Source organism: Malaclemys terrapin, chromosome 7 (assembly GCF_027887155.1).
Source record: "Malaclemys terrapin pileata isolate rMalTer1 chromosome 7, rMalTer1.hap1, whole genome shotgun sequence".
NCBI classification, from domain to species: domain Eukaryota; kingdom Metazoa; phylum Chordata; order Testudines; family Emydidae; genus Malaclemys; species Malaclemys terrapin.
Window position 1 is genome coordinate 119542890 of NC_071511.1, and position 22103 is coordinate 119564992.

At 38.8% G+C, this 22103-nt stretch overlaps 1 protein-coding gene across 14 annotated transcripts in view; it reads right to left on the reverse strand.

The window, feature by feature from the left end:
• ADD3 (adducin 3) overlaps positions 1-22103 on the reverse strand; it is a 169314-nt gene that overhangs the window by 27251 nt on the left and 119960 nt on the right. For all 14 annotated transcript variants that reach the window (XM_054033710.1, XM_054033708.1, XM_054033705.1 and 11 more), the window contains 7 exons: positions 20235-20458; positions 8486-8624; positions 5035-5186; positions 4803-4883; positions 3081-3230; positions 1647-1790; positions 1459-1557 (listed from right to left, as the gene is read on the reverse strand). In XM_054033710.1, the coding sequence (XP_053889685.1) occupies positions 1459-1557; positions 1647-1790; positions 3081-3230; positions 4803-4883; positions 5035-5186; positions 8486-8624; positions 20235-20429 (960 nt within the window). In that variant the 5' untranslated portion in view covers positions 20430-20458. The remainder of the gene's footprint in view (positions 1-1458; positions 1558-1646; positions 1791-3080; positions 3231-4802; positions 4884-5034; positions 5187-8485; positions 8625-20234; positions 20459-22103) is intronic.

Below are 22103 nucleotides of genomic sequence, written 5' to 3' on the forward strand. Positions count from 1 at the left end.
TATAGATAATTTTTTGGGTGTGGAATTCTCAGCTTGTCTGAATTTAAGGGAAAAACTATAAACATAAAATTGGCTGCAATTATGTTTCCAGGTTCCTTTTCTTCTTACTACAATGATGACAACTACATTAAGACATGCAGAGATTGATTCCTATTGTATGAATATCAGTTAATAATTATGGCTCTAAAAGGAGTAATTGCAATAAACTTCAATTATTTATTACATGCGCAACAATGTACTTTTAGCCTTAGAAGACAGAGAAATATCTTTAATCTTGATACAGATGTACCCTACCATTGGAGAGAAAGGCAACTGTATGTCTGATTAATTACTTAATAAGAACTAACAAGTGATTTCTGAATTCTGCTTAATTTATTGTGTAATACACCATTCTCCTCCACTTTGTGCTCCTAGTGGAAAATCCTTTTTTTCCTCATCTCAACACTGAGCTTGAATAATTGAGTTGGGCGCTTTGAATCTCCACAAGGACAGAGGGTGGAGGGGGGAATGAATTCTTCAATCAGACCACAGACTGTGTGTCCCATTTCTATGCAGAGTAAGGAGCGATGGATCGGTTTCCTTCCTGCTCCTCTAACAGTCACGGTGTTCAGCCCTGCAGGGAACTTTCATGGAGCTATGCTTTGTGGGGTGCTGAAGTATGCACCCCTGGACACAGGCTCCTGAAGTTTACTCTGTCCACCGTGTAAAGCACTGTTACAGTTTCACATGGATGATCTGCATTTAGAGAAGAGGGACTCCAGATTTGCCCTGTAATATTACAGATCCATCTACATTTCCCCCCAGATTGCCTGGCTTTCAACAGATTAGTTGGCAAAACATTAATGGCTCCCAAAATAACTTTCATTAAATAGTATCATGTTGCAATGCTGCACTGCAATAGGACGGCTTTCTAATAAATGATACTATCCCATGGGACAAACTCATTCAAGCGAACACAATGTGCTCTACAGCAAAGCCAACACATGATGCCTAAACTAATGCTCATAGCAATATCAAAACCACTCTGGGTAACTGCGCAGATACAAAGAAGTAAACAGAAACATGCTTTTAATTTCATTCTATAATAGAAACAAGTCTCCTCTTTAGCCCACAGAACTTCTACACCAGGGTAGTCTATTTTTTGTCAAGGTCCAAATTTCTTGGTCAAGGTATTGCAAAGCCAAGATTCCAAACAAGAAAATTAAAAAAAAAAAAAGATAAGTAAATAAAAAGATTTTGGGGTCCATTTAAAAGCATCTGGCGGTACAGATTTGGCCGATGATCCACCTATTGACTACTCCTGTTCCACACAAATATTGCGTCTAATAGCAGAGATTCTGTTGAATACTTTGCAATAATGGAGCTTCCTCCCTATGGAGTCAGGTCTATCCATTGCAATAACTTGTTATAGCATAAGTCTTTCCTTCAGAAATTAAATAATGACAAAGCATCTCTCACCTGTGTTTCACAGGCAAGCTGCACATTGAAAATATAGTGAAAGGCCTCCTCTAATGTCTCTCCTAAGGCTACCACACCATGATTTCTCAAGACCAGAACCTAGTGAATGAAAACACTAATGTTAAATGGTAGAAACTGGTACAGTACATGCAAATGATTAATGAAAAACATGAATAAAGGTGGACTACCTTGCAACTGGGCCCAAGAACCTTCTGAAGCTGAATTCTCTCTTCCTGTTCATCAAGAGATCCTTGGTAATTGTAATAAGCAATATCTCCCAGAATCAGAGCCTCCTGAGAGATTGGAAGGATACCACACTTCATAGATGAAACCTGTTTCAAGAAAATTGATCACTTTAAGATTCTGAAAACAAACATTTAAACCAGAGTTTTGTACAAAAGTGCCCTGTTCCATAAGTTTCCTGGTTAATCTTCCAAAGTTATAACTGAACTATTAGGTCATCCAGAAATTCACCATATTAGTGGTAGATTATTCCCTATAGTATTTTTCCAGTACATGGGATCTCTACCTGTGGATCACGACCACTCTGTCCCACCTATCTTCTTAAATGAAAGTGAAATCTTGGCTATATGCTGGCTAGATAAGAGGAGTCTCAATATGGAGTAGACACTGTTCTAGTGCTTTATCCAGTCTAGTTTAAAATATGGTGAGAGCACTGCTACCACTTCACTTGGGGGACTATGCCATATAATAGATGGCACCATAAGCAAGTTTTCCCTGGTAGTTGATATTAATGCATCTTTTCCTCACTTCATTCCCATCACTCTAAATCAACCCTCAACAATTTTTCATCCTTCCTGATGTTTACACTCTTCAAATATTGGTACACAGTCACGTCTTCCTTTTCTCATCTCTAGCCATGCTATACATATGTATCTCCTTGTTTCTCTTAGTCAGTTCAGTCCAGCCTCTTATTCATTTTTGCCCTTTTTTGAACTTCTAGTTTAGCTATAACTTTTTGAGAGATGCCCAGAACAGTGTTATAATATAACCTCTTAAAAATGCAATTAGTATCATCTACATCATGACTTAGAACACATTATGTAGTACTGAGGTGATTTAAAATAAGCGTTGGCCTAAATTGTACATACAGGTCTGTCGCATCTTACGCGTATTTAACAGGCGCAATTTCAACTTTACGCGGTCGGCAAAAACAAAACAAAAAAGAGAAAAACAACAGTTTTAATACTATACCTGTAATGTGGGCGATTTCGCCCGCCACTGAACTCAATGGAGTTTTGGCTATACGCGGTTTTCGCTTTATGCGCTAACCGCGGAATGGAACCCCCGCGTAAGATGAGGCAGACCTGTATTCCTCCTTCACTAGGACTGAGGTGGTCCAATCCTCATTTTATGCATGACTCATTCCAGCAAAGTGCTCAGCACCCTCGGATCACTCAGGATCTTGAAGAATAAGCCCCTTACACTGGTGGAAGTCAAGAGTAACTGAACTGAAGTCAATGGAGTTACACAAGTATAAAACTGGAGAGGCGAGTTTGAACCATACACACTAGATCTACATTCATAATATACATCTTAATATATTTCATATTTTGAAACGGTTTCTTCTTTAGGCCACGTTAGGAGCTGTACAGACTTACAGCTGCAGTTGCAGGGGTGTGTATGTGTATCACACATCTGACATCAGGGCGCGTGGAGTAGATGGCAGCATGTGGACTGAATCCTGCATTGTCGATGCTCAGATTGGTACTCCCCTGGTCAACTACATCTCCTAAGATATTTAATTTAACCTGGAAAATCAAACAAAGGAAACTTGTGGAACTACTGTAAGTTGGCCATGACTAATTGGCCATGAACCAACTGGAAAAAAAAACAAACAAAAAAAACCCCCAACAAAAAAACCCCAAAACCAAACCAAAAAATGTATAGCTCAGTAGGTACCATCATGGGAGGGAAGGGAAGAGGAAACAGAATCAATTTAGCAGCTATCATATTTGATCTTAAACTTGTGCTTGTTTGATCTTTCCTAAACAAGCTAAGATTTTCTTTTTACCACATTCATCGGTAAAATAACGGTTAGAAGTATTAGGGCGGCCAGGACTAAGTATATAAATCCTCCTGCTGCTAAAGATCTTGCCAGATGGTGGAAATAGCCATGAAAAAGGCCAGATCCTGATAAACAAAGAAATTCCTCTTTGATCTGGCTGCCCCTTAGCTAAAGGAAGAGATGGTAGTATAGCACATCAAGCAGACTCAACTGGAGTAGAAAGCCTGCGTGAGAGCCTTAAAGAACAAGCTTCTGTTCAAAGCACAACCTGTATAGATATATTTAGCATTCAGATACCTATAAATAAATTCTCAAACTAAAATGGTTAAGAGCAATAGATGCTAAAACTGAACATTTCAGATAAACGTTTCAGACGAACTACATATTTTTACAAACTATTAAATGTACTGTGTGTTATATTATAAATTATATCTCCTAATTTCTCAAATTTGAACTTGAAAATTTAATACAATTTAATGTGAAAACAAAGATTCAATCTCAGAACAACTGCCATTAAAGCATTTTAAATAAAAGTCGTGGAAATAAAAAAAAAACAAAAAAAAAAAACAAAAAACCCCAAACTGTTGGGGGAGAGGGGAAAGAGAAAAGAGTAACAGAGGCAATAAAAGAAGCATACAAGATCCAGTTCTTATGGGTATAATTTTTCGTTCTGCTTTTGGAAGTTGACCATATTATGCCACCTACCTTCTGTTCCCTTCCAATAATTGTCAGCAAGACTCACCAGTAGATATGACGATTTGAGTAACAAACTTTTCAGTTCTTTCATACCATGAGATGCCTAATTTGGTAGTCTAGTCACTGAATTAAGAGCCCTTATACCAATTAACTTTGCTGTTTCCCCATTTTCCAATTGTGAAATAGGGATAATATATGCCTCACTCCTGACAAGGGTGTCACGTGGATTGATGCATGCAAAGTGCTTTGAAGATTAAAGCACTATTTATTACTCATACGAGGTTGCTGTTATACTAATAAAGTAGCTGACAAATTCTATTTGACTTGCTTTTGTGGATCAGGTGGGAGCCCAGCTAAAATACAAAAAGCTTGCCGGACAACATTAAAGCTGTAGTGGAACCAAAGCAGTGAAAGTGGATCGGAAATCTGGACAGAAGTGTTCAGGAGCAGAGGATTGTGTAATCCCAAAAATTAATCTGCTGCTCACTAGATGATTTTATATGAATTTCAGAACGGGTAAACAAAAACCTGATGCCACTATCCTACTTCATTAGCTGCAAAACTGTAAGAAAACAATCTAAACCTCAGTGATTATTATTAATGTAAGTGAAGCACATACCAAATTGGAGGCTGAAGCTTCAGAAAAAGACAGACCTCTTGGAATGATCAGAATGTGGTCCTGTTCTTTGCTTACTCTTACCTGCAAAGGAGGAAAAATGATTTCAGATTTATTATTGAATTTACTTGAATAACATTTGGAAAATTAGTTTTAATTTTGTATGGTTTAATTTTAAACATACAGGTGAAAACACAAAGATGCAAGTAATCATTTTACTCTTAAAAATACTCACTGTGATGTAGGAATTTGCTAAGTGTGCCCATCCAAACAAGTCAGCCAACCTGTACAGGCTGGCTAACTTACAACGAGTAAGTTTTTCTCCCTTAACAAATGAGGTGGTGTCTATTCCAGGTAGGTCATTGATGGGTGTAACCATTCCAACGCCTGAAAGAAAAAAAAAATAGGTGGCAAATAGGACAATTAAATTCTCTGTGATTCTCCAAAAGCAGTATACTAAATTAGTAGTATAGCATCTCAGTTCTGGGCAAAAGATAATAGCATTAGACTAGGCTTGCAGCAGAGGTGTAATGCTTTCTAGGACTGCCTTAGCAACCTTTATAATATAAAGCCCTAGATGCCGTACCCTAAAATAATATGAAAGTCTCCAAATTTTGAGAGAAGAAAGGAAGGATGAATTAGTGACAGAGGACTACTTTAAAGCACCACTCGGATGTGAACTATCCCTGTGTGTCAAGATAATGTGCTTCTGGACAGATTCCAATGTTTTAAGACCTTCTGTACTGGTGAGCTAAGCTACATTTACAAGCTGTTTGAAAACACTCCTACTGGGCTTTGCAGACTTGAATAGCCATTTGAACAGATTTCTTATTCTGAGTCACTGTAGTTAGTTCTAGGGATGTCATGAGGGAGGATATAAGAACCACTGCAAAAGTTCTCAAACTGTTTAATAGCACAGAACACATTTTAATAGAGAAATTGTATCATGGAGAACCTCCTAGCTCATTTATGACTGTGAAGACCACTCCTTCTCCCCTTCACAAATACATAATATGCCTATGGCAACTACAACATCTGAATACATAGAAAGTTACTATTAGGAAAGTTAAAAATACATTAAATACTATGTTTTAATAGGATTTAACAGATAGAAACAAGAAGAGTTAGTACCTTATGACCAGCCACCTTTCCAGAATCCACTAACAAATGGTTCAAGGACAACAGTTTGAGAACATCTAGTTTAGTGGATAGTTCACAGGACTGGGAGTCAGGAGATTTAGGTTCTATTTTCCTTTCTGCCACTCACTTTGTAAATTGGACCTTAAGTGACTTGTCCAAAGTCACACAATAGAAGTGTTGATTATTATCAGCTCCCATTGGATTTCAGTGGGAGATGCAACTGCTCACAATGCTGAAAATCAGGCCCCTAAGAACACAACACATAAGAACGGCCACACATGGTCAGGCTGATGGTCCATTTAGTCCAGTATCCGGTCTCTGACAGCGGCCAGTACCAAAGCTTCAGGGGGAGTGTACAGAACATGGCAATTGGAGTGATCCACCCGTCTTCTACTCCCTGCTTCTGGAAGTCAGATATTTAGGGTCACCTGAGCATAGGGTTCCATCTCTGATCATCTTGGCTAAGAGCCACCGATGGACCTATCCTCCATGAACTTATCCAGTTATTTTTTTTAACTCAACCATATTTTTGGCCATCACAAAGTTTCATGGCAATGAGTTTTCACAGGTTAATTGTGCACTGTGTGAAAAAGTACTTCCTCTTCTTTGTATTAAACCTGCTGCCTATTAATGTCATAGGGTAACCCCTGCTTTTCGTATTGTGGGAGAGGGTAAAAAACACTTCTGTATTCACTTATTCCATACCATTCCTGGTTTTATAGACCTCAATTATATTCCCCCCCCCCCATCATCTCTTTTCGAAGTTGAACAACCCTAGTCTTTTTAGTTTCTTCTCATATGGAAGCTGTTCCATACTGGTGGTCATCTTTGTTGACTCTCTGAACCTTTCCCAGTTCCACTATATCCTTTTTGAGATGGGGGACTGGAACGAGACAGTATTCAAGGTGTGGGTGCACCCTGGATTTATGTAGTGGCATTATACTTTCTATCCCTTTTCTTATAATTCCTAAAATACTGTTAACCTTTTTAACCACTGCTGCGCATTGAGCAGAAATTTTCAGAGAACTATCCATGATGACTCCAAGATCTTTCTTGAGTGGTGGCAGCTAATGTAGAACCCATTATATACATGTAGTTGGAATTATTTTTGCCTATGTGCATTACTTCGCATTTATCAATGTGCTATTCTGTTGCCCCCAGTCACCCAGTTTTGTGAGATCCCCCTGTAACTCTTGCCCATATGCCCAGGGTCTAAATGGTCACCATATTTGGGGTTGGCAAGGAATTTCCCCCTGCGTCAGATTGGCAGAGGCCCTGGAGGTTTTTTTGCAATTGTCTGCAGCTTCTCTACTGACACTTCAATGTGAGACAATACTTCAGATTTGTCACCCAAAAAGGATAGGTCTGATTAAGTATCTCCCCCACATCCTCTGCAGTGAAGACACAAAATTCATTTAGTTTTTCTGCAATGGTCTTGTCTTCCTTCAATGAACCTTTAACATTTTAGTTGTCTAGTGCTCCCACTGCCTGTTTGGCAGGCTTCCTGCTTCTAATGTACTTTAAAATATTCTTACTAATAGTTATTGTGTCTTTAGCAAGTTGCTTCTCAAATTCTTTTTCACTTAACATCCCAGAGTTTGTGGACCTTCTTGTTATACTTACTAGGCTCTGACTTTAAGTTTTAAAGGATCCCTTTTTGCCTGTAACAGCCTCCATTCTGTTTAGCCATAGTGGCATTCTTTTGGCCATCTTACTGTCTCTTTGGATTTGGGGTACACATTTAGTCCGAGCCTCTATTAAGGTGTTTTTAAGTAGTCCTCATGCTGCTTGCAGGCATTTATCTCCTTTTAATTTCTGTCTAACAAGCATCCTCATTCTTATGTTCTCGACCAAACATCTTAAATCACTTCATGAAGGTGGCTATCCCATTTACACCTTTAAGTCTGCAGGCAATGCAGAGAACAGTCTAGAAAGACAGAATTGTCTATTAAACATTCATAAGCGTGTCTGAGTGTAACACTAACATGACTTTTTAATAAGGTTTCAATGATTAAAGTCCTTGGAAATTAGCCATAGGACTTTTTCTGTGAAGGCTGTAATTGGACTGCATGATCTTTTAAAAAAATTTTTTTTTTAATATATCTACACTTTGCTATTTACTAAACACACAGCTGCCAGGAGCATGAAAGTAACATCTAATCATGCATTTGAACAGATTCCTCCTTCCTATCAAAATTTAAAGGCAAGTGTACTACAGTAAATTGCTGCCAAGTTATTAGGTTACTTGTCATGCTACTATTTATGTGAATCATAGTAAAATGATAATGAGGTTGGATATTCGTTTTGCTGCAATAAGTTGCAAATTTATTGAGTGTTAGCAATTTCCAGAAATTATAATTTTTCTGATACCAAATATTAGAGGGAGAAAATTTAAGAGTAAAATTATTTAAGACCACAATCTGCATTGCTTTACAGATTAAAAAAACATGGCAAAAATTCTGTTGAAAGGATGAGGTCCCAGCACCTGGTAAAACAGAGAGAGAATTTTAGAAAAATATTGGCAATTACACACATTGTTCACTTACTCAGTGGAGATGAAGAGAAACCTGCAAAAGAGCTTGCCATGATGTAATCGGCAATCTGTTGCAACGCAAGCAGTCCAGTTGGGTTACGGCCCTTCTTCATCTGTTCTTGAATAAGACATTCCAGGTCTTCTCGGAAGGCCTGCAGAAACATTTGAGAATCACTCTGATAAACTTTCCTCGATAGTAGTGAGATCATTATTATAGGCAGGGTATAGGTATCACTACCTATGAAGGTTAACCAACACTTCCCAGTATAAGACCCTATTTTAGTTGCTCATCACTTTGAAAAACTTAAACAGTCACAGAGGTAGAGCTGAAAAAGGAACCTAGATCTCTTATCTTCCAGTTCTTTGCTTTCTCCACAAGATCATCCCTATGCAGGAATATGCTATTCACCAGAGAGACGGCTTAAAAGTTCAGAACTATGAGCCTATTCAGAAGTTCATGAACTCAAGAATGGCAATCTATTAAAATATAGTTACTTTAGGGACAGGAGGCAATTTTAATATAACTGATTTATTTGAAAAGCTTAAAAAACAATGGAAGAAAACCAACCAAAACCTACCAATACTAACTTGACTAGAGCAATCATAATAATTTCAGTACAGTAGGGACTATTAAGTAGATATCTTAAAATATGTAATATTCTGGTAAACCCATAGCACTTATATTGAAATTCATTTTAAAAACCATCAGCGATGTTCCAACCCCTCTTCCACGCTTAAATTTACTGTATCTTCATTTTGTTCCTCATTAAACTGCTGCAGATATAGAATGGTCAGATTAATGGCTTGTCTACACATAAAGCATTGCAAAGGCACAGCTGCAGTGATGCAGCTGAGCTGCTGTAGTACTTAGTGAAGATGCTACCTATGCGGATGGGAGAGCTTCTCCTGTCAGCATAGATACGCCACCTCCCTGAGAGGTGGCAGCTATGTCTACACCAGGAATTCGGTCAGTATAACTGCTTTGCTCTGGAGTTTGGAGTTTCCACGCTCCTGGGAAACACAGTTATACTGACATAAGTCTGTTTTATATCTCATCAGTGAAGTTTCCATTCTATTTTGAAGTACAGAGGGGTTATTTTCACTTTGGTGTTGTCTGTCTAAAATTTGCTGTCTGGTGCTGGAGACAGATAGTATATTTCACACTTACTACTGCTTATCCTTGTGGCAACTGATTTTAGTGATAATTTAATTCATTTCTTGTTTTATTATTCAATGGAAGTGTCCTTGAAAAACTATCACTGTTAATTTCAAGAAATCTCAGAATAGGTAAAAGCCAGAGTGGGCAACTGAAGAAAGTACATCTTCATTACAACTTGTGAAATAGAGGTGATTGTGTGCATGTGATTTTCACAGTCAAGTACATAATGCACAATATCAAAGCACGTCTTTTTTAGTAAACTAGAAGTTGCTGTGTGTCATGCACATTCAAGCTCGTAATGATTCATTCAATTAAGTTTTTCCATACATATTTATGGATATCTTCATTACCTTCAGACTCCTACAAAAAGTGGGGACTCATACATGATTCTCATATGATCCCACCACTGTTGTGAATTTACAGTATTTTTTAATTGGTGGTGGTGTGCCATATATTTTAAGATAAAGATTCTATAAATTCAAAAAAACTGTTTTTGTGCTATTTCTGATCATTCTTGACTCTGTCTAAAATGAAAGTCATAATTTTATCTCAGAGAACACAAAAACGGTTACCTACCTTTCATAACTGTTGTTCTTCGAGATGTGTTGCTCATGTCCATTTCATTCTAGGTGTGTGCACACACATGCACAGTTGTCGGAAACTTTTGCCGTAGCGGTATCTGTAGGGCTGGCTGTGGCACCCTCATGCCGTGGTAGATCAGGTGCTGCCGGCCCTATGCTCTCTCAGTTCCTTCTTGCCGACAACTCCAACAGAAGGGCAGGAAATGGAATGGACGTGAGCAACACATCTCAAAGAACAACAGTTACGATAGGTAGGTAACTGTTTTTTTCTTCTTCGAGTGCATGCTTCTTATGAGACCCTGATAACATTTTTGTCTTTTTATTGGACAAATTCCCATAAGACCTAGCCCAATATTATTGACTGGGGCATCTTGCAATTGGATCCCTGCAGGTGCAAATGTTCACCTATGCAGGACTGGAGCCCAAGTGGCTTTTTTTTTGCCTGTTTCAGTTACCTATTATAATGTTTTAATTCATGAGTACATTATAGACCATTCCTGATCTATTTTGAAATATCATGTTCAAAGTTTACATTTTAAAAGAGATATAAACACTCCGCATACAGCACAAAGCAGACATTTTTCAAGTGGAAAGGGCACGAGTCATTTCAGATCCAGTACTTGACAATAGAATACTTAATCAGGAAAACAAACAGTAGCAATGGTCAGAGGAATGAAAAATGATGTTATTCAAGTTGTGTGCACCCAACACTCTGTCTTATGAAGAAAATGTTTTAAGTGTGGGATTTAAAAGTTGTTTCGGCCTACATGAAAATTCTTTATTAGGATTCCCTACAGCAGAGGTTCTCAAACTGGGGTTCGGGACCCCTCAGGGTCATTATATGGGGGGGTCGTGAGCTGTCAACCTCCACCCCAAACCCCACTTGCCTCCAGCATTTATAATGGTGTTAAATATATTAAACAGTGTGTTTAATTTATTAGGGGGTCACACTCAGAAGCTTGCAATCTGAAAGGGGTCACCAGTAAAAAAGTTTGAGACCCACTGCCCTGCAGGCTTCAAAATTTATAAAAGTACTTCAGGCTGAAACAGATATATTGGACTAATGTTTCAGAGGATCTTTTAACTAGTCTATTTGTATATACACCTCTTTTAAAAAAAAGGTGTGATCACCAGTGCAGTCAAATTATAGATTTAATCACTGTACATGGAATAGTGTTAAAAATGTGCAGGCAAGTATTTCCATATAAAATGGGAGCCATGATTTGAAAATGTGGCCCGCCCATAACAGCTACTCGAGGAGGAGGAGGAGGTAAAACAAGCTTAAGAGACTTGCACAAAAGCAGGATGAACAAACCTCTGAAAACCATCCCATCACAGCAGAGGCGAAGACCGACTCTGCAGCTTTCATTCAAAAACCCACAAAATACCCACCTGTTATGCGATGAGTTCTGAACTCAACTTCTATTAATGCTCACCAGATTTGTACCTGGAAATCTCCAGACAGGAGAATATATTGGTACATTGGTTACAATAATGAATCTGATTTTCATGGGAGCAAAATGAAATCTAGCAGGATGAAATGCTTTGGAGCTATTGGGTCAGATCAGCTGGAGTATGTCAGCATAACTCCACTGAAGTAAAAGGAGCTACATTAATTTACACCAGATGAGAATTTGAGCCCTTAACCTTAGCACTAATGCAAAATGTAACATATATCATAAAATCTTGGAACCAAAGGGTTAACACATTTTATAGAGTGACCGTTTCTGTATGTCTTTTTCTTCATCACAGTTCTTTTTGAAAGAAATATAAAATTCCTACCTTTAAAAATAGATAATCTAATACTTACTGGTTATACATCTTCACTGCAGAGTTAATTCAAGTTATCTACACTCAAGTTACTTCTGTTAAGTTAGCCTAGCTTGAGTGAGAGTGGCCATGCTACGAAATAACACTCAAGCCGCCGCTTCCACACTGGTGCTGTGGCACTACGACCTCCGGGAGATATCCTATGGCTCTTTGTGCTGCAGGAAGCTCAGCTGCTCTATTAACTCTTTCCCAGTGAATTATGAGAGAACTTGGTCTGTACTTTCAGGGCACAATAGTGGAATTATGGGAAGGAATTGGAGGACTAGTGGCACTGAGTGCAGCTAACCTGCATCCACACTGTACAGTGGTCATGTTAACAGCTGATGAGTTTTGCCACCCTGAACTTTAGCCTATACCTCCTGACAGGCCAGCCAACTTGAATTAAAAGCACCACAACACTCAAATTAAGGGTTTTAGCATATGGCTGGGACTCAAGCTAAGAGCAACATTCAAGGAATAACTCCAGTTTACTTTGCATTGAAGACAAACCTACAAAATTATAGAAAAGTGAGACATGGGACAAGGAAAAGACCATATAATATACAATAAGAGGAGAATTTGTTAATGAAATTGATAGATTATACTACATTTGGAGGAGGAGTTGCAGACACCTGTGAGGACAGAGAAATACAGAAGTATGTAGAGACGTCAGAAATGTGGATGGGTAGACTCAGCACAGAAAAAAACATCAAGCTAGTATAGCTGGTGAAAAATAAATGTAAAACTACAATTCACTATTGAAAGAGGCATAAGAGCTAATGGTGGACAACAAATTCAATATGTTTGTAACATAACATGGCAGCAAAAAAAGGCCAGTGCAATTTTGGGTTGCATGTGCATGTGCAGAGGCATTACGTGGCAGGACAGGAATATGAGCATTTCCCTCTTTACCACCTTGGTGTAAATGCCGCTAGAAAAGGTAGCTGGGTACCTGTAGTTCTTGTTTCTGCAAGACATACATGTCTGTGTATTACTACCCTTAGGTTCATGCAGCACCAGTCCAGGTGATTACTTCCTTAGATTTAAATTTTGAGCTTCTGAGGCATCCGTAGGAGTGTCTCTGCAGTCCTCAACAGCGGACTATCACATAGTAAGTCACCCCTTGCAAGGGGACTGGGGCCCAACATTACCTGTGCCAAATTTAGTCTGCCTCCCCAGGTGAAAGGAATGACACCGAGAGCTATGTGATGGGAGCATGTGACTAAAAGCCAGGTCATCTGCCCGGTCTTCTTTTCAGCAGACAATTCTTCAGAGCTCCCAGGCAAAAGGTTTGGGAGAGAGACCTAAGAATGGGAGCCTGTTGTGGGTCCCAGCTGAGGGACCTACAGAAAGCAGGAGCCTCCTGGACGAGAAGCCCCAGCTAGAAGAGTTATGAAGGACTGTGAGCCCAATGGGAGGGCTGTAAGCATAGGGAACCCCTGATAAAGGACTTGAAAGACCTTTGAGCCTAGAAGTAGGGCTGTTTGGATGCTGAAGCCCATTATCAACTGAGAGGTCTAACTGAGCCCAGGGAAGAGGGCTGGAAGGCTTTGACTACTAAACCAAATCCGCAAGGTGAATAATATTGTGAAAAACACCAGGTGTGGTGGTTTGATTCAAGACAGAAAGTAAACTGAGGCAGCGGCAGGACCCAAAGGCAGACTGGGTAATCCTTGCTACAGGATTACCAAGGCTTTCCTGATCAGTTACTTTAAAAAGCTAGACATTGTTCTTTATGAAATAAAATCGCTTGTCCTGCATTTTGGGACTGACTGGCTGGTGGATGGGACTGCCGTTTCTGCCTCCATTCCTTGGCCACAATGCTGGCAAGGAGGGGAGAGGGATAAAAGCACACAACAACAGAGAAAAAACAGGTTTTTCACTTTTACACATCTGAGAAAGAAAGGCCGTTGCAGAACAGATGGGCTAAAATTGGATTAGTTATATAACAGTAGCACAGGACCAGAATCAGGCTGCAAGCCCTTCAGATCTGGAAAGTTTTGATAACTGCTCTTTGTATCCAATATAAAATTATAGCAAAATCCCACAAACAAACTTCTTGTGCTGGTTTAAAACAGCAACAACAAAAAAATCCCGTGTCTAAGAGAAAAGCAAACAGATCAGCAAAATCTTCACTGACTACAAGAATAGTTTTTGGCTACTCCTAAACACAAAACCCCTTAACTTATTAAATTGCATACAGTCCTACAATGTTATGCTTACATACAATACTACTACTAGACTCATCACCTCACCTGGAAATCCACTCATTTCATTTATTCCTCACAACCTTTGTATAATACTAATTTTAAAATATCCTCTAGTTCTGGACTCTGCAATGATCTCAACTAGATCATCGGGGTAACATTTTATAATAAGCCTTAAGTATTTTAAATACTTCATGTATCAGAGGGGTAGCCGTGTTAGTCTGAATTTGTAAAAAGCAACAGAGGGTCCTGTGGCACCTTTAAGACTAACAGAGTCTTAAAGGTGCCACAGGACCCTCTGTTGCTAAATACTTCATGTCATCTCAACACAAGACCAAATCTCTCCAAATACAAACACATACATTCCACCTGTCTTAGCTCCCGTAGACAGTACTTTCTTCAAATTTTCAGCTTTTCTTCAAACACAGTGATGTAAAATACACAGTATACTCCATTATACAACAAAGATGTTATATATGCTGAAAACCCTAGGTGTTTCAAGTTGGGGTCCCAAAATTTTAGCCTTACTCTGTGTCTCACTTTCTCAATTGTAAAATGCAGACATTAATACCGCCTACTCTTACAGGTGTGTTGTGAAGATGAATTCATTATTGTTTGTGAAGCACTCAAAATATTATGAGAGCGCCACAGAAACGCCCAAAAGAAAATGAATACATTTTGTATTCAGTGCAGAAACTGGATGGTGTGCATTAAATAAAGCTTGAGGCAACAGACTGAATGAAAAAAAATTGAATGAAGCAGGTGTGTTATGGGAAAAATAGTACGCAATCCTGTAATTATAATGCATGTGCACAAGGGGATCAAATTAATCTTCTACAGGCAACCTTGATTCTGGATTTCCCTAATTTATGAGTACTTGACTCTTCAGCTTCAAAAGATTTTTTTCCCCAACTTTTTTTCTTTTTTTAATGTAATATAGAAGAGAGCGTTTGCACATACAACACAAAGAAATAAAATCTGTTTAGGTATAAAGATGCAGTTTCAAACAAGCACAGTGTCCTGGCAGTTTTATAATTAATGACACATATTTTTTGAACCTTCCAATGGTAAATTTGTAGGTACTGTTGGAATACGTTCAAACAGTTTTAGAATAAGAGTTTGTCAGCAGTACAGTGAGGTGCTAGTAGGGTACGGAGACCTAGCTGATCGTAACTTTCTTATGCCTTTCAAATAGGTAGCAGTGGATAACATTCAAGGCCTTAAATATTCTTGTGGAGTGCAGATGGCTTATACTGTCACCACTTGTACCCCAAAACCTCCGAGTTGTAGACCATAATTAAACAGTTACCAAGTAGTTTGAAATGTCTCCTAAGGATACTATGATCCTATTTCCTGGTCTACAACTTTGCAGATGTTCTCTATTTTAAAGCAATGTAAAGTAGTAGAAGCTTGTTGAGGAGCTTCCATTTTTTCTGGGGGTTCTAGATGACCACCTAGCTTAAAGTTCTTCCTTCCAATTTCAACCTTCCAACTTTCCAAACATTCTTCCATGTAGCATCAATAAGTGTCAATCTTTAGCAAATATGGATTAATAATTTTGATCTGAGAATGCCAACTGCAGCATGCTAGCCTTCTTACATAGTTGCGTATATGTTTATTTCATGATTGTCACAAAATAATCTTAGAATTTTACAAAACTCCACAAAGCTACAATTTTCTGAACTCCCCTACTTTAAGAATGGGAAGAAAATTTTAAACTGTTTATTAGTGGAAAAGCTGGGGCAAAGAACTGTGTTTTGCATTTTTTTCTGAAGGTGGCCACTTTTCTGATCGTTTCTAATTCTTGTGGCAGGGAGGTCCACAGCTGTGTGTTAGAAGACTCTGAATTCAGCTCTCACTAGTATCAACCTGGCCATTGAGAATTCTATTGTTTCTCAGGATTGCAGCTACCCTGGAGGGAGAAGTGGTTTCTGAGATATCCTGGGTCCAGTCTATTTGAGAGTTCTCAAAATCAAATACCAAGACTTTACACCCAATCCAATATGTAACGGCTAGCCAAGGCAGTAGTTGGAACAACATACTTACAGCACCCTTGTGAGTCAGTATGTTCTACACCACTTAGTTTCTTTAGTCTGTGGGGAACAGTGTTGACATCTGACACTTTGCTGTGTGTCAACTGCATATTTAAGCCATTGGTGTCCCAGTCTCCGTTAGAGGTTTGACATATCTGTTGACTAGAATGGGGGAAGAGAATGGAAGAGAGCTATAGACGCTGAGGTGCAGAAGAACTCTCTCAGCAAACTGCTGTTCACTCCTGCCAGTCCAGAAATAAAACAGCATCACCTGCTGCGAAGATCCTGCAGAATAAGGAAGGATGTTTCTTCATTGTCTATGGCCAAGTAGAGATCATTCAGAAGCCTAATCAGTTTCTGTGCTATCTCCTGATCTAAAACTGGATCAGGATGGGTGCAGGACATTGAGAAAAGGCAGGTGTAATAAAGATGGCTTTTCAGTAGCTTCTCAGTTGTTTTACTTAGGAACTGGAAATTGAATATCAGATTGCAGCTAGTGAGGCTGGCTGCATCCAATGTTAGTGTTGTTAATACGACTCAGGCAATAATGCATCAAGAACACAGACACAGTGCTTTAAAGGAAATGCTGAATATCTGGTGTGTCTTTCACCAGGCAGGAATGGCATAGGTTAACATGTCAAGTAATGTCATAACAGACCTCTTCGACCACCCATCAGCTCGCCTGACTACTAGAAGTCCTTGGTGGCATAAATGACCATAACAGGACATGACCCTGGAATCTACTTGGCGCAATGAATGGTCAATGACAGTCATTAATCACTCTCTCATCACTGGCCCAACTATCTGTCCACCAGGTTTTGATCGGCCAAGGCACCTGTAGTCATCTCTGAACCGGTTTTGAACAGGACAGGGCAACTGTGTGGCCAGTCTCTTTAAATGGGGTTTTTCTAATGACCCACGATGCAGCTGTGGTCAACTTCAGACTACATTGCATATCACTGTCGAGTGCCCACTGACTTATTTTCAATGGTGGGCTACCGGTTCTCCACCTGGCTGATGACGACACCATTAAATGGTTGGGCACATTGCACCTACGCCAATGAATGTCATGAGTTACTCTTTTCTACAGGTTTCTAGCCTCTGTCAAACACTGGCATAAACCTGTAGTTTTAAATGATTATCTTTGTCTGAGAATTAATGGTATGCAAGAAGAAAGCCTCAGAGACGATGTCAACTGGATAGGCCCCTTTTATTAATACTTCCACTGCAATGGCATCCAAAGACTCCTATTAAAATTTGAGTCCCTATATATCAGGTATTGTACAAAACATTGTGGCGGTGACTACATCATTCCCAAAAAACTTACATCCTTGGCAGATTCGGAAATATTTTCTAAATTTGTTTTCTTACTAAATTAATTGGATTCTCCAATTAGAAGCAATAAGACATTTCTTGGTTCTGAAGATAAAATCTGAATAACTGAGCTCCCTAGTACTTTGTAGTGTTTTGCATAGAAGATTCTACCAGCACAACCTAGATTATCATCTTGTCACCTTTAGTTAGTGTTTCAATCCAAAATTACTCCCTCACAAAGAGCGGGGATATCGGGACAACCCAATCCTACGCACGTAAGCTTTATATTTTAAAGAAAAGGAAGATTTTCTCACTACATGCACGTCATAGTTAAAGACTATATTTCTCTAACCTGAATATATTTTAATTGCTTGACATGCTAGAATTGGCGTAAAACGTTACCAGCAAAGAAGCCTTTTTAAAAAAAAAATATTTTTCTCATTTTTCTAACTTCCTAAAAAGAATTTAGTACTCACAAAAAGGAATAACCAGAGACACCAGACAGACAAAATACAGGCATACTCTTGCAAGCTTCTTGCATAAGGTAACTTCCTTATCTCAAAAACATCACCTGCAATACCCAGGTCATTCCAACTTTGGACCTATACTGAGCAGACTGGCAATAGGACCGAAACTTTCTGGTATTTTTGTGACTATGCATTCAGAAGGGGCCAAGTCGTTTTCATTTCTGACCCAAAAGAAACAGAAGCTAAATCTCAAGTAATCCACTTGATATAGCCATGGAGAAACTTAATTCCGTCACTGTCCCTAAATCTGTGAAGAGATTTGCTTTAAGGATATTCTCTCATCTGGACACTATATTAAAAACTGTTTATTCCATCAGAGAAGGAATTGTAGCAGAGATATCTAAATATTCCCCATTTCAACAATGAAACAGGGAAAGGGGATTCAGGTCTGACAGATTATCTGTACATCAAGCAGAGCTTCTCATTTTTGACTAGATTGTCAGACACTGATCACACACAGCTATAGTTTTCTTCTTCAGCATCTCAAGGCCTAGCAGCCTCCAGTGCCTAGCTTATTTGGCCAACTTTTAAAATACTGGCATCTATAAATGGTTCCTGGCTCCAGCTATGAGTTCAGTTTCTCCCACAGCAGGAGGCAGATAGTAAGCTCTAGGTTCTTGTGTCTTCCAATTTTCTATTAAACAAGTCAGCTAAACTTGGGAGTACTATCTCCCGAACCCTCCCTAAATCCTCAGGCTGACCTTGCATATCAAAAGTAGTGTGATCACAACAAACAGGAGTTGATTACATTTGGAAAATTGGGCAAACAATCTTTCATCCAATAAGGCTAAGGTTAGTGCCTGAGATTCAGCACTTTTTCTGCATTTAAATTAATACAAGAACACTGTAAGAAACCATATTGTCCCAGTGTAATTTACTGTATCTCATTTTATCCCTCTCAACCAGCTGAAAATTTGGTGAGTTTGTTCTGATTGTTTAAGAATTTGGGATATCTACTTCTCCTTGTTTGTGAATAGTTTAGTAGTATAGGTCAGAGTCCAATCATTATCTTCGAGAACTGAATTATTTTTCTAACAACTTAGTATGATTATGCATTACTCCCTTAGTAATAGTGAATAGCGAATAGTTTGGTTGCAAAACCCAAGTTGCACAAAGTTTACTTGAACATAATAAATTCTTGAGTCATGGGGTTTGCACACGTAGATTCAAATCTATATGCAGAATCTGAAAGGCACTCCAAGGTAACATTTTAGTGAACAATCCTATTATTCATGAGTGTCTATAATATGGTGATTACTAACAGCTCTTTGCAATCTCATTATGCATGGAAAAGTGTCTAGAAATTAAATCCTCCCCCCTCCCCCAAATTATAGAAAAACAGATGAGAAAAGAAAACAATTTGAAAACAAAACTGATTCAAAAGAGAAAAATTGCTTCAGAATATTTTTGGCACCTCTGCTAATTTCAGACATGCCATGGATTTTCAAGAGTACTCAACAGGTTAATGCCAAATAGTACATAAATTAAGACCAACTCCATCAAGAGGTTATGGAGACATTTGTTTTCACTAGGACTTCTGATGGAATTAACAGACCTATATGCCCAGTTGTACAAGTACTGAATTTACATGAGGTGCACATGAATGCAGGTGTTGTAAAGTATGCACATTACTCCTTCCAAGTACCCAAAGAACAATTTAGCTTTTAAACACACCTCAAAAGCACAATTAAAAAAAATGTTATTTATTTAAGGTAAGAGTGTTGCTGATGCAACTGGTAAGTCAAATATTCAAAATAAAATTGTAATGCAGATGTGCGTGTAAATGTCTTAGTTTGTTCACATTTGGCTAGTGACTGTCACTCTCTTCCCTGCTTCTAAGTTTTAATCAAGTGTCTTGTCGCCAGCTAGCTACTTTTGTACTTCTTTAATGAAGCATTACACCATGAAAACATCATTTGAAAACCAATAATGGGCAGTTTGTTCATACACTAAAACTATGCAAACAAAAAGTGTTTATTGATTGTTCTTAAGAAAAATTTCATGGCCTGAGATATTTCCTCAGACTGCATCACAGCTAGAAGTTTTGTTTTGTGCTGTTTTGTTTTTTTGTTTGTTTTTGAGTTAATCTCTGGAAAGGGGGGAGGAAATCTTGTTTCCTTAATCCTACTCACAGGGCTCTGCAGTATCTGAGTGACCCTCTTCCTTTGCTCCATCATGTTGAAGTCTTGTCTCAGATCAGGAGACATGTTTCTCTCACGGATGTACTCTGGGTCATTTTCATTGATGCGGTCAAAATACCTCTCTTTGTGAGGCATGCTGGGAGGGGGAGGGGTGGTGATCACCCCCTGACTGGCATCAGCACTCATGCTTCAATACTGCAGATTATGCTTGTCACCTGGAACAATAAGAGGGCAGGAGAGAATTAATGCCATTTAAAAACAAGACATCAAATAGTCCTTACAAAACTGGACAAATACAATCCTCTCTCCTCCCCAGCAGGAAGACAAATGACAATTGCTTAAAATGCAGCAACTTCAAAATCAGCAATTCGGGAGCCAGGGGTGGGAGGAGCTGTGTACCAAAAAAATTAACACAAAACAGAAGTTACATAACACAACCATTTATTTAAAAGCCCTTTAAAGTCGTCAGTTATGACTTTATAATCAATCATTCCGATTCAAATTTTTAAAAAGCACCAGTCATTTCAACAAAACAAGTGTTAATGTTGGGAATGTACATAATGCACTTTATGACAGATCTCCCCCTCAACATTTTATAAAAATTCATTTCAATCTCTGGCCCCCAGTCCACCAGCCTGTGTAATTCCACTTTGACATACTGAACCTCTGCTAACTCTTATTACAATATCGGACCCTTTGTATGCAACATAACTACACGCTCATAACTCACTGCCTTAACTTTAACTAAGGAAGTAAGGGCATTTCTCAATTACAACGTTTCCAAGCCATCCTGTAACTTTAAGCTCTGGTTGCATTAAAGATTCCCAGCAGATGTCTACAGCCCTCCAGATGGTGCCTGAACCCTGAGAAGACTATAATCAAAAACTGTTAAGAAACTGGGGGGGAGGGGAGGGGGGGTGTAGATCATGTGATCAATTCCCCAGGACTGCAGCTTTAATATTCACTAAAAATAAATACAGTGCTAATTTTCTTCCGCTTGCGTGTGTTTTTATAAGATCCTTTCTTGCCCAAGCTAAAATTTGATAAATTGTATTGGGAAAAAACCTCATGTAAGCTCGATTTTAAAATATGATTTTAAAAGCCTCAAAGAGTATCTGTGAAAATGTTGTAGAACTGGTTTTAAGCAGAAATCTGAATCACCCGCTCATGGAGATCCAGATTCAGACACAAACTCAGGAATCTTATTCTTCAAGCTGGAGAGGACTCAGTGATGTTTTTTCAGTTCTGTGTTATTTCTGAAGAAATAATCTCAACCATGAAATCTGGAGTTATTGAAATAGAGGGATGTTGGGACTTGTGACAAGTGTAAGGGCACAAATTGGCTTACAATGAACTAGGTATTCATCCCATTTCAGCTTCCCTGTCCTCTTGTTCAGGAAAAGAAACTAATATTTCTAAAAATCCTTATGTATTATATTTGTGCTAGATAAATAGAGGATTAAAAAAACCACACAGTAGGATCCTTCTCAAAATATGAGTTTAATCCCTTCCACAACACAAAGTTAACTACACCAGATTTACATCAGACTCTCTATACACACACTGGGGCAGATCCTCAGCTGAGGATCTGCTCCCTTGTATTTTTTCTTTTTACTACAGATCCAAAATTGCTGAACTCATCCTTTGGCCAACCAACTAGCCTCAGAGATCACCTCCAAAGCTCTTCTGTAAACTGGCTCGCAACAGCCCATCTTGAAAGAGTGGCAAACTATAAATCTCACTCTGTCCTTGCTTTTTTCTTCCCATGCTATGCAGCCCAAGTTGGGTGGGTAAATGGGATACATCAGCTTACCTAGATATTTGCCTCGTTTTACAACAGGCTACATAAAAAGCCTAGTG